The sequence below is a fragment of the Paramormyrops kingsleyae genome, chromosome 14 (genome assembly GCF_048594095.1).
Source record: "Paramormyrops kingsleyae isolate MSU_618 chromosome 14, PKINGS_0.4, whole genome shotgun sequence".
NCBI lineage: Eukaryota > Metazoa > Chordata > Actinopteri > Osteoglossiformes > Mormyridae > Paramormyrops > Paramormyrops kingsleyae.
The window spans coordinates 1,630,194-1,644,997 of NC_132810.1; the positions used below are offsets into that span (position 1 = coordinate 1,630,194).

Sequence of the window (14,804 nt, forward strand, 5' to 3'; positions counted from 1 at the left end):
AAAATGAAAGCAAAAAAAACATTATATGCTTATGCATCAGGTTAATAACCTTAATACTGGACAGTGCTTGTCGGATGCGAGACTTTCTGATGAAAACTTTCTGCAAGAAATTTCATATCATTTTCAGCTACATCTCAACCATAATTGCTCCTACACCACGAGACTCCCTCCTCTCTGGCCGAATAGAGCTGGGACTGAGGTCAATATCCCGTATTAGCGTTCTTAAAATCAAATATATATCATTTATTATTCAAGCAGTTCTTTTTTCAAATAATTGATTTATAGATATCGTTGTATATAAATGAAACGGATTTCCATCGAGTTAATGCTACAGGGTGAGGCACAATGAACTAATAAAACTGTTAAGTCGTTGTTCTTAAGGAATTGTGTATGTGAGGAAGAACAAAGCGTTACAGAATAACTTCATACATGAACACGATTTCTTATAAACTAACATTTTATTACAAGAATGCAATAATTTTTACACCGAACCTTTCTAAACCACATCATAGATTACTGCAAAAGTCGTGCTTTTAGATATTGTGATCCTTTACCATTGCACAACGCCCATACAGCCCAGGTTAACGTGAATGTGTACGTCCTGTACTGTATTGTTATGAAGATTTACAACAGGCGTACGCGCATAATGGGCGGCTTTCCCAAACAATTAAAATACCCGTTTCACATAAGATGACGGATTATATTCGTGCACAACAATAAAAGTACCGGAGGGGTGGGAGGTGGAGAAACAAAAAAAAGGTTTAAAAATAAATGTTCGCGACTTTTATATGTCGTCGGCAAAAGCGATGGCTTGGCGGCGTCTCCACCACGAAGGACGTAGCCGACGTGCAGCACGCGCAGAACCCCGCTCGCGCCTCATGTGTTGCTGGGCACGTACGCACTGACGGGGCGCCCCGCGGCGCGAGCCGCGAAGACGTCATGCTTCCCCACCGCTGAAACTGCGCAGCTTTACAGCGAGACGCGCAGGCACTCTGATATGTATGTTATGTAATCTATAATTTGACTCCACCCCCCAACGAAAACGCATAAGGCTTTACTGCTCTTTGTTATGAAGTTAACATGGCCGGCGTCGAGCCACAGGGAATCAAATCAAGTCTGCAGCGCGCCCACAAAAGCAGATAACTTGCAAAAATGGAACAGCCGCTAAATTTGTACGTCGTGCCACAATACTTCTTATGCCAAATGTTTAGCCAAATATATTAAAGATGATAATACAATACGGTTTTAAAAAAACTTGTGCAAAATTATTATTATTATTATTCATGTTTATTATTGCAGCGCGCCTGCAAATGTTGGTGCAGTCTTTACCTCTGCGTCTGAAACGAAGTTTGCACAGCGAATTTAAGGATGTGGAAAACGTACTGCGCGATCGGTAACTCATCTCTGCAACAATGACCACTTTGCTCTTGCTCGGCACGCCTCGCTCCCTCCGAAACTCCTATGTAAACAAGTTGGAATTGTAGGGCGTGTGTCTTGGAAAACACTGCTCAGCCAATGGCCGCGTACATCCTTACCACATGGTACGGTTGTTTACAACAAGAACTGAAAACCCATTGAAAAGAGAAAGGAAAAACGTGGCAGTGAGTCTGATCCTAATGCAATTTTAAGTTCGACAGATGCATGCTTGTAATCCATTAATTAATCAATGAAGTCGTAGCAGCCGCTATACGAAACAAACATTTAAATTATTACCGATGCACAAATCGATAGGCGGGCTTTAATTGGCAGGGTTTGTATTGAAACTCCAGTTCGTTGCAGAAATCCACCCCGTGTTTGAATTAGCCCAACATTGCAACCCTTTCCAGGCGTAGAAAAGAGCATTTCCAAGTTACAGCCGACTAGATCAAGCCTACTGGAAGGGGGTGTGTTGAAGATTGAGAACGGTATGTGAGTAATAGCCTATTCATTGAAACTTTGAATTGTTTATTTGAAGGTATAAAGGCTCATTTGTTGCTATTTTATTATTTTTGTAGTATTTCTGCTTTGCAGTCCACGACATCCACGCTAACGTGGACATTTGGATTTGAAATATATTTGTAAATAATGAAATTCTGCTGGGAAATCCTTGCTTGCTCTTAATTGCTGAAAACCCGTGTGATCGGTGGTTTACTATAAGGCATATACGTACTGTACCGCAGAAATATTGTCCAAATAGTACTAGAATAACATTCCCCTCTGTTTTGCAGTTTTATGTATATATTTATTTTTTTCCACAATAATAGTTGCTGAAGTATAAGGTAGACTGATATATATATCTTAGAAAGAATGTTATGAGAACTCTATACTTGTTTTGCATGGTTCAAGTCGTGTGCCAATTGAACCTTTTGTTGCAAGATGTTACCGACCCCCCCCCCTCCACCCCATATCTTCTAACTGAACTCATCAACTCGTGTTCCCAATCCTAGTTTGCAATTAACCTTTATGCACACATTCGCACACTGTTGTAAAAAGAAGAAAACACAAACGCATTAACTGTGGCAATATTAGTGCTGAGGACTGAAATAAGAATCGCAAGCTATATTCGACATGTTTTTGTGATATTAAATAAAAAAAAACAGTGAATACTTGGCTACACGTAGATTTTTCCGCTGTGAATATGGTGAGATCTCAGGCTTTCGGTCGTGGTTTGCGAGAGACAGGCGCGCAGCATATAGCAGCCTGCTGTATTTTGGAGAGCAGCGTTCCCAGCTACAGTCGCCATGCGCGGGGGGGCGGAGGGGGGCTGCTCCGGTCGGCGCCGCTCGCTGCTGCACATGTGCGCGTCCATTCGCGGTGCTCTTCCCTTTAAAATTTAAACACGTTTGCCCTAAGAGAGTGCAATCGATTCATTTTCTGCAAAACAATGGATGAGAATTCTCCGAAGTCATTATTCATGATTATGCATTTGTTAATCATGATTAGATATTTGGATAACAAGCGTATTTTTGTTAACGTGACCCGACGCTGTGGGGGTGAAACGGAGAACGTGGTTACTTCTGTATAGCAGAAAAGTTTTAGCTTAGCAGAGGCGATTGGGACCGGCCTATCGAACAAGGACGACGTGTTTCACTCGTTTATGCACGTTTTCGCTATTAGCGAAGCCTGTAAATATTTAATGTTGGTGTGGAGAAATACTGTTAATGGGGTTGACTATGTTTTAATTTCTTGTAATGATTTGTTTTCTTATGTTTTACCATCTAACAATACGTCACCTTTCATAAATTTTAACGAAAAACAGCATAATGTTGCAGTAGAAGGGAAGGCAACACTAGTCTTCTTGCCTCTGAGTAATTAGAACTCATGATATTTACCAAATATTGTGCATAGGAAAGTGTATTTGTAAAGACGCTTTGGTTTCATACCTTTGAATTAGATTTTATAAATAAAGTTGTTAAAAGCCTATGAATAAGTGTATCGTATACTTTCCCACGTTGCTTGTCCTAACAACTTTTTCTTGAGTAATAACGCGGCATGTGCTCAGATATGAGCACAGCCAAGTTTTTCCTGAGTATTTCAGTAGGTTGGCTTGTTTGTACGGTGTTGTTTGAATAGTTAAAAAAGCACAGTAACTTTGACGGTTTGTCAGTTGCCTTTTATGTCCTCTACTATGACCATGTATTTATGGAATATAAGAAACTCAAAAGGGGTAAGGAACAATTAGGGAAGAGGGGGGGGAAATTAACATCTGAATACAAACAACAATGGGTGCGGTTCAGATTGTCCTCAGTTGTGGTCAATTTGTGAATGAAATATCTGGAGTTCCTAGTGTAGTAGAAGGTTGGCAAATTAGGCCAACGGTATAGAGTGGCGTACCGTTTGAGTTTGCAGTTAACTGGTGTACAGAAATAGACTTTGCAACAGTGCCTGACTGTTGCATCAAGCCCATCACTGCACTGGTGAGCCACCCATAACTGGAAGTCGAGCAGGAAGAGCTTCGGTCAGGTACGGTAGCAGGATAGGATTACTCCGGGATGTAGACTGACGACAATTTGCAAGTGATTGCTGGTGCTTCAGGTCACTTGAGCTGACCATCTTAACTTTGCTGGAGATGTCAGCCATTCTGCAGTAATCTGTAATCCAGATTTGCGTTTGCGTTTCCAGATCTGCGTCATTGATTGTTGCGTGCATTGGGCTGCTGTTACATGATTGTCCCAGCTGTAAGATATGCGGGGGCAGGGCCTGTCACTCCACTTCTGCTGACTCGGAATATCGTCGTGGTTGTGTTAAGCAAAACGATCACATCAGTGATCAAGTGATTTTTATTAGTAGTGTTCTGGACCCAAACAAATGATGTTCTTAAAGTTGTTTATAAGAAATAAAATATAGAAAAGTTGGTAAGTAAAAATATGTAGAGTCATTGATTAATGTGAAACAAATATCTGTAAGAATCTCTGTTTTGCTGCTAGAGTTTTAATTCACTTGGTTTTGGTCGTTGCTTTTTCAAGAAGGTTCCTATTTAAACTCTGTGCTCTTGGTCAATTTTAGGTCAAACAGAGGTAAAGAAATTTTATATAAGGTTTATATGATATTTTGTATTTGATGTCATAGAACTAACTTAAAACATTTGGCTGAATTCTTGTGTACTTGCTGTTTAAAATGTGGCAACATAAAACACAATTTCTGTGTAGTTTAAAGAAAGGTATAGTTAGCAGCAATCTTGGAATTATCACTAAAACCCTTTTTTGTTTGGTTTCTGTGATATTGCAGACACAATGATTGCTCCAAAACTCTCAGGTTTATGTGGAGTCTTGGATGTCTCTCTGGGGATCGCAATCTGTGCATGTTTTTAGGCGAGCAGACTCCCACCAGTTGTCTCTCTTCTGTTGTGTGGGGAAGAGGTCAATAGCTCCCTGCTCCCCCCCCCACGAAAGTTAGAATGCCGACTCCTGTGTCTTCCCCAGCTGTCTCCAACCTGTCACGGAGAACGCTGACGTCAGGTGCGGTGTGCTCCCAAGGGACGGAACTTCAGGCGGGAAATGACGACGGTACTGCCAAGGACGCGACTGGGCAAGCGCTCGCCGATGGGCGCGCTGGTGACGGTCCCCTGCGGCGTGGCCGAGGGCCTGCAGGGGCCCGAGGGGGACGACACCGCCATGGGTCCTGGGGCTGCATCTGGATTTCCGTCTCGCAGCCGAGTCAAACTGTACCCGGGACAGAAGGTAAATAGGAACCAAGGGGGCTGTCAGCTAGTTGACTTTGAGTCATTTTTTCAGTCCATCGCCGTTTTAGTGCCTGTCTATGTGGGGCACCTTAAGGCAGCAGTTACTCTGCAAGCATCTATTTTTACCCTTTATTTGCATGTTTTGTACCAGGTCAGCTGTTAATATTTTGCAACCGGACGGCCGCCATATGATTTGACTGCACTGTCTTTGCGTCGTCAGCTACCCTCTGTCCCACTTTCCTTAGATCAGGAGTTCAGGTTCCTATTTTGTATGGGCTACTCATGCTGTGGGTGTCTTGGACCCTTGCCCCTCCCACTAAGCATAACATGACGTGCCTTCCAGGTTTATCTGATGTGCGGAGGGCGAGAGGTGGCGGGACTGGTGGATCAGCACAACCACGTGGATAATGAGGTGTCCGTCTTCCTGCCCCAACTGGGCCAGCACTTTTTACGCAAGACCGAGGATGTGTGGACCACACCCATGTTTCAGCCCCAAGCAGCCGCCCCGTCTCACCCCGTGTCCTCCAGCATAGACGTGCCAAAGAGGTGAGGCCACCCTTAGCACTCTGATGATGATGATGTAGGTCTTCCTCGGTAATGCTCACTTCAGTAAATGGCTGTATGTTTCATTGCCTGGGATGTGCGACACATTGTAACCGTAACTGTAACTTCACCATCTGCCGAAAGAAAAAGTGCCATATGTGGATAATTTGTGGAATTTTTACTCAAGTGTCGTGAAATGTTTTCTCTGCATTTAAAAAATGTCCTTTTGTGTATTTCTGCTCTGTCTGCCTGAAGATCACGGGTCCGCTGTTATTTGATTTCATGTAATGAAGCATTGCTTGTCTAAATTTGTTTGCATCTAATAAATGCTGGGCAAGAAAGTCACACATAAGTGGCAAATTAGACCCTTTCTGTAAAGTTTTTTTTTTTTTTTTTTTTTTTTTCCTCCTTCCAAGCAAAGTAACTGTTGCCAGCACATAACACTTTCTCCAATGCCAGAAGCTTGAGTTAAATAATCTTTTATAAGATAATTCATTTCCTCTCTGAGTCACCGACTTTTTTTAGTTACCATTTAACCTTAGGATATTAAAGATATTACTTAAAAAAAAAAAAACAGCTTTGTTGAAAATAGGTATATAAGGTCCTCCAGTTTGAACTGAGATCATATTACAAAGGCAGTAAATAACTTCTGTGAAATGGCCTGTTTTACTGCCTCGCAGCTGCAGGAGCCCCGAGTCGGTGGAGATGGATGAGATGATGGCAGCCATGGTTCTGACCAGCCTGTCATGCAGTCCCGTGGTGCAGAGCCCCACTCCGAAGGAGCACGCCCCAGGTAGAGCACGCCTTCGCACTTCCTGCGTGGGGCTTCCACTAACATAGCGGCTGTGCTGCCCGCTTCTGGAGAGCCGTACTCGCGCCCTGGTCTGAGCCCGATTGCCCCCGCCCCCAGCCTCGTGTGGAGTGGAGTGCGGTGGCGGAGAGCTCTCCGACAGCGGCAGCAGCGGATGTTGGAGTTGGGACCGGGGCAGTAGCCCCGCCCCGTCCCCACCCATCGCGGAGGGAGACGGCGCTCAGGCTCCCTGTGCCGACGAGGGCTTGGAAATGGAGCTGGAGCAGGTGCTGTTTGAGGAACCCGCTCCAAGGAAACGCCGGGTGAGGAGTCCGTCGCCTGGGGGGGTGTGGGGGGGCTTCCTTCGGGATTAATAACGCTGTCCCTCTGTCTTTGGGTCTGTCTTTCTATCTCTGTTTCTCCATCTGTCTTCATCTGAATGTCTGTCTGTATACCTGAGCTTCAGCCTTTGAGTTTGCAAGTCAGTCAGTTTGGACTGTTACTTATTAATTAGTATATGTTTCATGTCCTTTTTTAATGATTCTTCTGTCATGTCTTTCTCTTCTGCAGAACTCCGTTAAGGTTGGCTACCGGTGTCTCTGGCCGAACTGCGGCAAGGTGCTGACGTCTGTGGTCGGGATCAAGCGGCACATTCGCACTTTGCACCTGGGGTGAGAGTCCGCTCTGGGGTGTCACGCTTTCGTTTGGGGGCACATTGCACATTGCCAGAAATGACCGTGCTCTGTGCAACAGGGTGAGCTTGTATAAATTCAGTGATTATCCTGCTTTTGAAAAATGTCTTTGGAATTCATGGGCCTGAGGTTACAATAGATGGGAAACTCTGCCTAGATCAGTACTGATATTTCGATATTCTATCAGTGGGGGGGAAAAAAGAAAGATAATTATTAGTTATCCTCCCACTGCAGAGAGGCTCTGGAACTGTGCTCAAAGAAATTCTTGGGACACTTGCTTAATTCTGTACAAATGTTGCAGATTTATCGGTTTCTTAACAAAAGTCCATTGACAAGCAATGTTTAAGATACCTGACATACCTTCTGCAGAGGCAGTTCGTAATTTTTGTAACTGGTTCATTCAGTTCTGTTCTTGCCATCTTGCTATTAATTGCAATTGTCACTGACTCACAAAGGGATACTAAACAGAAATGTCTGCTGTTTTATGTTAATGCAGAGGTGTTACTAATTCCAAAGCAACCCTTATAATTTGGGTTTCAATTTTATCACTACTTGAAATGAACATTTCTACCTATTGTTTCTAATGTGGTATATATCTTTTTGTAAACAAATGAATAAAGCGACGACTTTTGGTATAAGCTCAATAAATTTTGCAATATTTTTACTGAATGGACCAAGGGTACTCTGGCTAGCGTGGGGGGGCGGGGTTCTCCCTCGAAGCAGGGTACTCTGGCTAGCGTGGGGGGCGGGGTTCTCCCTCGAAGCAGCATACTCTGGCTGTCGTGGGGGGCGGGGTTCTCCCTCGAAGCAGGGTACTCTGGCTGTCGTGGGGGGCGGGGTTCTCCCTCGAAGCAGGGTACTCTGGCTAGCGTGGGGGGGCGGGGTTCTCCCTCGAAGCAGGGTACTCTGGCTAGCGTGGGGGGGCGGGGTTCTCCCTCGAAGCAGGGTACTCTGGCTAGCGTGGGGGGGCGGGGTTCTCCCTCGAAGCAGGGTACTCTGGCTAGCGTGGGGGGGCGGGGTTCTCCCTCGAAGCAGGGTACTCTGGCTAGCGTGGGGGGGCAGGGTTCTCCCTCTAAGCAGGGTACTCTGGCTGTCGTGGGGGGCGGGGTTCTCCCTCTAAGCAGCGTTCATTCGCTTTTTCAGGCACAGCGGCGAACCGGAGCTTTCTCGGAGGGAGGAGGACTTCTATTACACCGAGATCCACCGCGACGCAGAGCCCACGCCCGCGCCCGCGCCCCCGGCGCCCGTCGGCACGCCCACATCCTCCTGCATCTCTCCCTCCAGCCCCATACAGTTGATCCCTCCTGGATCAGGACTTCGCCCACTGGACCCCCCCACACTGGGGACTCCACAGACCAGCCTGCTGAGCCAGTCCGCCCCGGGCTGTTTCTGGCAGGTCCAGTCGGAACACTCCTACCAGGCAATTACCTCTTTTGTCCTTTTTTATTCAATATTTTTTTTTAAAACGAATTGTAGGCCGGGGGGTTTTTGACATAGGAATGTAACTGAGCCACGCCCCGCCTCCCTGCCCCCACCCCGTTAGCGAGGATGATGTCAGCTCTCTCGCCGCCGTCGATATGACACTACCACCCGCTTTTGCCGTTTCCACATTCCAGTGGCTACACTTAACACACTGGGCCCGGTCACATTAATGAGAAACTGGGCACTACTGTTTAACTGCGAACCCGTGAAAAAGAGGGGGCTGCGTTTACCAATGACAAATTCAGTTCATTTAAAAAATAACAGCACACAGGTAGCAGAGAAATGAAATGAAATGTCGGTTTAGTTACTCAGGGCAGTGTTTCTCAAGCCAGTCCTCAGGGACCCCAGACAGTCCATGTTTTTGCTCCCTCCCAGACAGTCCACAGTTTTGCTACTTCCCAGGTTTGGTCTTGGGGTCTCCAAGGATTTGGTTGAGAAACTCTGGCCTAGGAGAATTTTGTCCATTTTGATTTCTATAGTTCATTCTTTATATAAAGTTAACTGTAAACCTGAAGCAAAATTAGCTTAAATGTCTTATTTATGGGTACAATAGATGCCCCATTGCGATCTCCTTCCCACCTAGCAGTCTGAGATGTACTGCAGAGAGAGCCTTGGATTCTGGATGTTTGTTGGTGTAACTGTGGACTGCTTCTCCTGCTGCAGGCCTGCTCTCCCGTCCAAGTGATCGCAGCTCCCGTCCCCTCAAACTCCTGTCACTGGACCTCCCCCGTCGCTGTGCTCCACACGACACAGGTGGGCCTGCTGTCCTGCTCACTTGGGTTGGCCCTGCCGACCCTTAAAATGAGGCTTGGTGGGGGGGGGGGGGGGCGTTGACATTCAGGCGTACTGCACCTGTAAAACTGACGCCCAAACATGCCCTGGGTTTGGTTCTCCTGTGTGAAACATCCCAGTGCCTCTGAGTCAGCTGTGACCGTACAAGGCCCATGACTAACATTCATCCAGTGCGTGAGGCCTGACACGTACTCTCGCTTCTTTTGGAGTTTAATTGAGGTCATTAAACCAGCATCCCAGATAGAAAATTAAAAGTACTTGGGCTATTTGTTGGCCCTGTCTAGTCCAGTGTTACCACAGTCAGCAATGTACGTAACGGGTACACATTCACCTTAAAAGCGATGTGTGTGGCGATTGATTGTTGTATCAGGGCAATGTGCTAATCCGTACGTTTGTGGTATAAAGGTTAAAATGCACAGTGATTTATTGTAGCAGCGCAAATATACATAAAATAAGGATGCAGTCATGCTGTTGCAACAGTCGATTGCGGCATGTATGACTTTTAAAGGTGGATGTGTGCTTGCGTACCAGCTATGTGCATCCCTGACCATAACCGTAATCGGTAATCAGTCAACGGGGGCAGTGTCTGGCTCTGCGGGTTAGGACCTGTGGTCAGAAAGTCACCGGTTCAGATCTCGTGGTCGTTTGAGCGATTTTAGCGTCGGGCCCTTGAGCAAGGCCCCTAACCCTGAGCGTTGGGCCCTTGAGCAGGGCCCCTAACCCTGAGCGTCGGGCCCTTGAGCAGGGCCCCTAACCCTGAGCGTCGGGCCCTTGAGCAGGGCCCCTAACCCTGAGCGTCGGGCCCTTGAGCAAGGCCCCTAACCCCGGCTGACTCTGCTTCACAATCGTATATCATATTGGATGAAAGCAGCTGCTAGCATTTATTTATCTGACAATCAACTCAAAATAACACGTATAGTAAACAAGCCCCAACAAATTGAAAAACACGGTGTACAAATAAGCAATATTTTCTTTTCAGGAATGTACTGTTTGCGTAATAAATTATTTGTGACAAAAGTGCTGTGTATATTATACGGCCTTCCAGTTGTCAAGTTGGAAGTTTTCTTAATTGTGGCTTCCCGGGAGTTTATGCAACACTGCCATCTAGTGCTCACATTTGTTGGCAGCAAGAGTTCATTTTTGCAAAACAACTTTTAAAGCTGTTGGATCCTTGGAGATACTTGGAGATTTTTTTCCTATAGAGAACAAAGTTTATATTTTAAGAAATAGGCGCATGCTGTGAATAAAATATTTTTGTGTTTATAAGTTTTTCAGTATTGTTCTTGTAGTGTAGTATATTGTGTTTTAGATACTGATTCTTAGTTTGATGTTTAACCCCTTGTCCCCCAGGCCGCTCCAGTCCGCAGCCGCTCAGGCAGTGTTGGAGAGCAGTGGCTGCAGCAGCACAGCGCCCCCATCAGGCCACATGCAGCAAGTGGATCCCCTCCTCGTGGCCATTGCACCTCCAGGTCGGACCCCATCTGCCTCACAATCCATTTAGTTTTTTCCTCTGCTCTCATTGTCTCAGCTCATTCCTTTTTTTTTCTGTTTTTTTTTTTATGACTAGCATGTTTACTTTTCAAGTTTTTTAATTTTCTATCAGTTTAGCCTTCACATTGATTTAGCTTGGCAGTACCACTAGGCTGGCAGCGCCCATCGCAGTGTTTATCTGATGAGGATTCTGGTCATGTGACACAGTGTGCATAACGGATGTTTCTTTTTCTTTTTGTCTTTTGTCCTTTCCTCCGCGCCTTTGCAGGAAGGGTCGTGGTGAGGCCAAGAAGTGCCGCAAAGTGTACGGCATCGAGCACCGGGACCAGTGGTGCACGGCCTGCCGCTGGAAAAAGGCCTGCCAGCGTTTCCTGGACTGAAGCGTCCAGCGCGAGAGACTATGCCGGAGGAGAAGTCACCTCCATAACAAAGACGCCGGCGGAGTATAAGGGGTCACCTCTACTTACAGACTGTTTTCTGCAGCTCAGAACATCCACGAGCACCTTTTTATTTTTTTTAAACTTTTGTATCTTTTTTGATATTTTTCGGAAGTGGGGCGGCTTTTTTATATAAGGGTCTGCGACCTGCATGCGTGCGGTTCTGGCAGTCACAAAGGTAATCCCTGTCACCACGCTCCCCATCCTCATTCCTCTTAGATGTCTTCCGTTTGCAGGAGGGTGTTTTCTGTCCCACTCGAAGTGGACGTGATCCCTGACCCCCCCCCAGCAGGTGTACTGAGGCACGTAGCAGAGTGCTGTTGTTAATTAGCAAACCATCAACCACTGTGCATTGCCCAAGACCTACCCCCACCCTCGACCCTCCTCCCCCCAAAAAGCAATCCAGCCAGACGTGAAGGTGCACAGCAAGGTGTCCACTTAACGCCGTTCGAGAACAACGATTGAGTGCTTCCTGTTTTGGGGACGAACTCTTCCGTTTTTACCTGTTTTTTTGGGGGTGGGGAGGTTTAAGAACAAAAACCCGCAGACAGATTGCCGAGGTCTGACAGTGGAGAACTGTTTATAAAGAACAATTTTTAATGGGGTGCAAATGACGCACCATAAGGCCATGCTTGTGTTTATATAGTCAGTGTATTACTCCTGGTTTCTAAATCTTTTTTCTAAGCAAGACAAGAATATAAATGGTTGGTACTTCAAGAGCTCAATCTTTTTGGGCTTGGTGAATTGTGATGTTTGTACTATGACCTTGCTAGTGTATATTCATAAGTACATGCAGTATTTCTTTGAATAAACCCTTGCAGAAGTCATGCCCCCCCACACAGTACTAATGTTTCTGCATGATCTGAAAAATTTAAGTACATTAGAAAAGTAAGTGAAATATACTGTTTCGAACTTTTCTTTTTCATATCGATGAAACACATTAAGTCCCTTGAAGTGGCAGAATCTCTGACAGAGGATTTACCATTAGCACCGTTAGATAAATTTGTGAATGTAGGTTTATCCTGCCATAAAGTACCAGCAAGTATTAGGCGTCACCTGTAAAAATAATAATAGAAAAAGCCCAGTAAATGGTTCCATGGTGCATCTATCTATTGTCATATAGATATAATATATATATATATTTACTGTTCTTCAAAGCTTTCTAAGTACTGTTCCCAAATTTCCAGGCATCAGAAGAGAGAGAAACCATTACAGTGACAATATATGCTCATTTTATAGGCTTGTAGAACCATTACGGAAAAAACGGCCTTTTCTGGCTTCTTTATGGTAGGTCAGGTCAAGCTTTTAGTTAATGTTTTCTGTCTGTTTTGCTTTCCTGTTCTCCAGCGATCCGAACTGTGCTGCCCATTTGTGCTTTTATGAATCTGTGATCAGGTGCGCGCTAGATCTAGCTGCCTGAGATCTCAAAGTTCAGTTAAAAGACCAAATAACAAATTATTTCGAGGTGCCAATTGTTATCATCCCACATTTTTAAATAGGGGACTTTAAGTTTTGCCCAGAAGCTGCTAATCTGCATGGTAATGAGATTATTAGCCAAACTGTCCAGTGTCCCCTTGTGTAACTAGTGGTCAAACATGTATGTATATTTTTCGTTTGCACTCATCATTTTGGAGGAATTAGTGATTGTATTCTATCGAGACAATTAAGATCAAGCCAGGTAATTGGTCAGATTATTTTCCAACAATTGGATAAAGATAATTGAAGGTAATTTAATACCCAAGTACTGTGTTAACTGTGTTAAAAGTTAAACTGAATGTTCCAGAAAGACTAATTATTCCACAGAAGCAAAAACACTTACTATTCATATATTGTCATTATATATATGTATCTTGAACATTGTTTGTAAAACTACGAAAAAAAATGAAAAATGTATAAAAATAAAAATTTTGTGGATCATTTTTTCTATGTAATGCCGTAAATGAAATGTTTGTCATTCTCATGTTGAAATAAATTTTATACGGATGATTTACGGTTTGTATTCCCCTTTTGCTTCCAAGAAGCAAATAGTTACCGTTATCCAAAGACTAATTCAACATTCAACTCGTTCTTGGTCACTAAGGATATCTTGGGCTCACTTGATCTGAACTCTGTGTTTTTGACATATAGATGGAAGATACACAGGATATGCAGTAACTGTTAAAGAAAGCGTGAGAACTTGATGCAAAGCCACCATTTTGGAGATTCCCCTCCTATTTAACTCCAGTGCATTTACACTGCTGTTATTTAGCAAGTGTATTTATCCAAAGTGATGTGCATTTTTTTTTTTTTTGAAGGAAGGCAGCATCAGGGAGTGTCGAGAACCAGGGGTTAAGGGCTTTGCTCAGACTCGGCAGAGTGACGTCACTGTCTGGGATTTGAACTAGAAACCTGATCACGAGCAGAGCATTCTAAGAGCTTCTGCCGGCCTGCTTGTTCACATGTTAATAATAAACACATTAGCAATAAATAAATTCTTGTAGCTACCAAAAAAGGAACATTCTAGGCCATACATTGGATACAGGAAGTTGATGGACCCCAGCAGGTCCATATATATGTGTGTGTGTGTTTTTGTATATCTATATTTATATATACACACACACATAGACACATTTATTTGTGGATTTCAGTTGGAAAAGATCAAAGCAGAATTATCTGCAAGACAGTCAACAAAGGAAGTGGCAAACTAATTTATTCTTCATTGTTGCTCTGTACAGCTTTTAATGAACAATATAACTTTATCATTTACTAGAAAAAAAGCAAAGAAAAAAAACTCAAGATCCCTTTTTTAATTTGCTGGTTAAAACGAATATGCAATTAAAAGTTGGGTCATTACTCATTATTTGCCGGTGAAAGCAATGTTCACAAAATATTAATGTAACAAAATATATGTCAGGTGTTATCTTTAATAGAAACTGTGAAACATGGTATGCACCAGTTTGCCTGTATATTTATGTATGTATGTAATGAATAATCAGTAGGAGATGCTTATAGATAAAGCATGCTCTCGGTACCAGCAGAGGGCAGTATTGTAAAAGCCATTGCATGTTTGCTGTATCTTTAAGATTCGCAAAAAAATAAATACAGTGGTACCTCGGTTCTCGAACTCACTAGAACTCGAATTTCTTTAAAGTCGAACAAACCAGTTTGACCTAGAACTGGATCTGAATATCAAAAGTCGAACCGTGAACGCTGATCTAATATAAATTGTACGCGGCAGGAAATGAGTCATATTACAATGCAATTCTTACAATTCTTACAGACTGGACGATTAACCAAATAAAGCAGCGCAACATTACAGTAATTAACAATAAATAAACCATTAACTTTCGTGTACTATTAGAGCATTTATGTCATTTATTTAAACTTTATTTTACCCGGTAAATTAACTGAAAACCAGTTCTCACTGCTTTACGTGA

The 14,804-nt window shown here is 44.0% G+C and overlaps 1 protein-coding gene across 5 annotated transcripts; it reads left to right on the forward strand.

Moving 5' to 3' along the window:
- The first annotated feature begins 529 nt into the window (after positions 1 to 529).
- On the forward strand, positions 530 to 13,374 carry znf395a (zinc finger protein 395a). Of its 5 annotated transcripts, none has more exons than XM_023825335.2 (11): positions 530 to 1,601; positions 1,827 to 1,908; positions 4,902 to 5,159; positions 5,505 to 5,707; positions 6,385 to 6,497; positions 6,615 to 6,817; positions 7,065 to 7,165; positions 8,330 to 8,606; positions 9,332 to 9,421; positions 10,811 to 10,929; positions 11,220 to 13,374. In XM_023825335.2, exons 3-11 carry the CDS (start codon positions 4,977 to 4,979, stop codon positions 11,329 to 11,331), a joined length of 1,401 nt encoding a protein of 466 aa, XP_023681103.1. In that variant the 5' UTR covers positions 530 to 1,601; positions 1,827 to 1,908; positions 4,902 to 4,976; the 3' UTR covers positions 11,332 to 13,374. The 5 variants fall into 5 exon arrangements, with proteins under 5 accessions (XP_023681103.1, XP_023681102.1, XP_023681101.1 ...); XM_023825333.2 differs by having other exon boundaries at positions 531 to 1,601; positions 1,827 to 1,904; XM_023825334.2 differs by having other exon boundaries at positions 530 to 1,908.
- Positions 13,375 to 14,804: the final 1,430 nt, after the last annotated feature.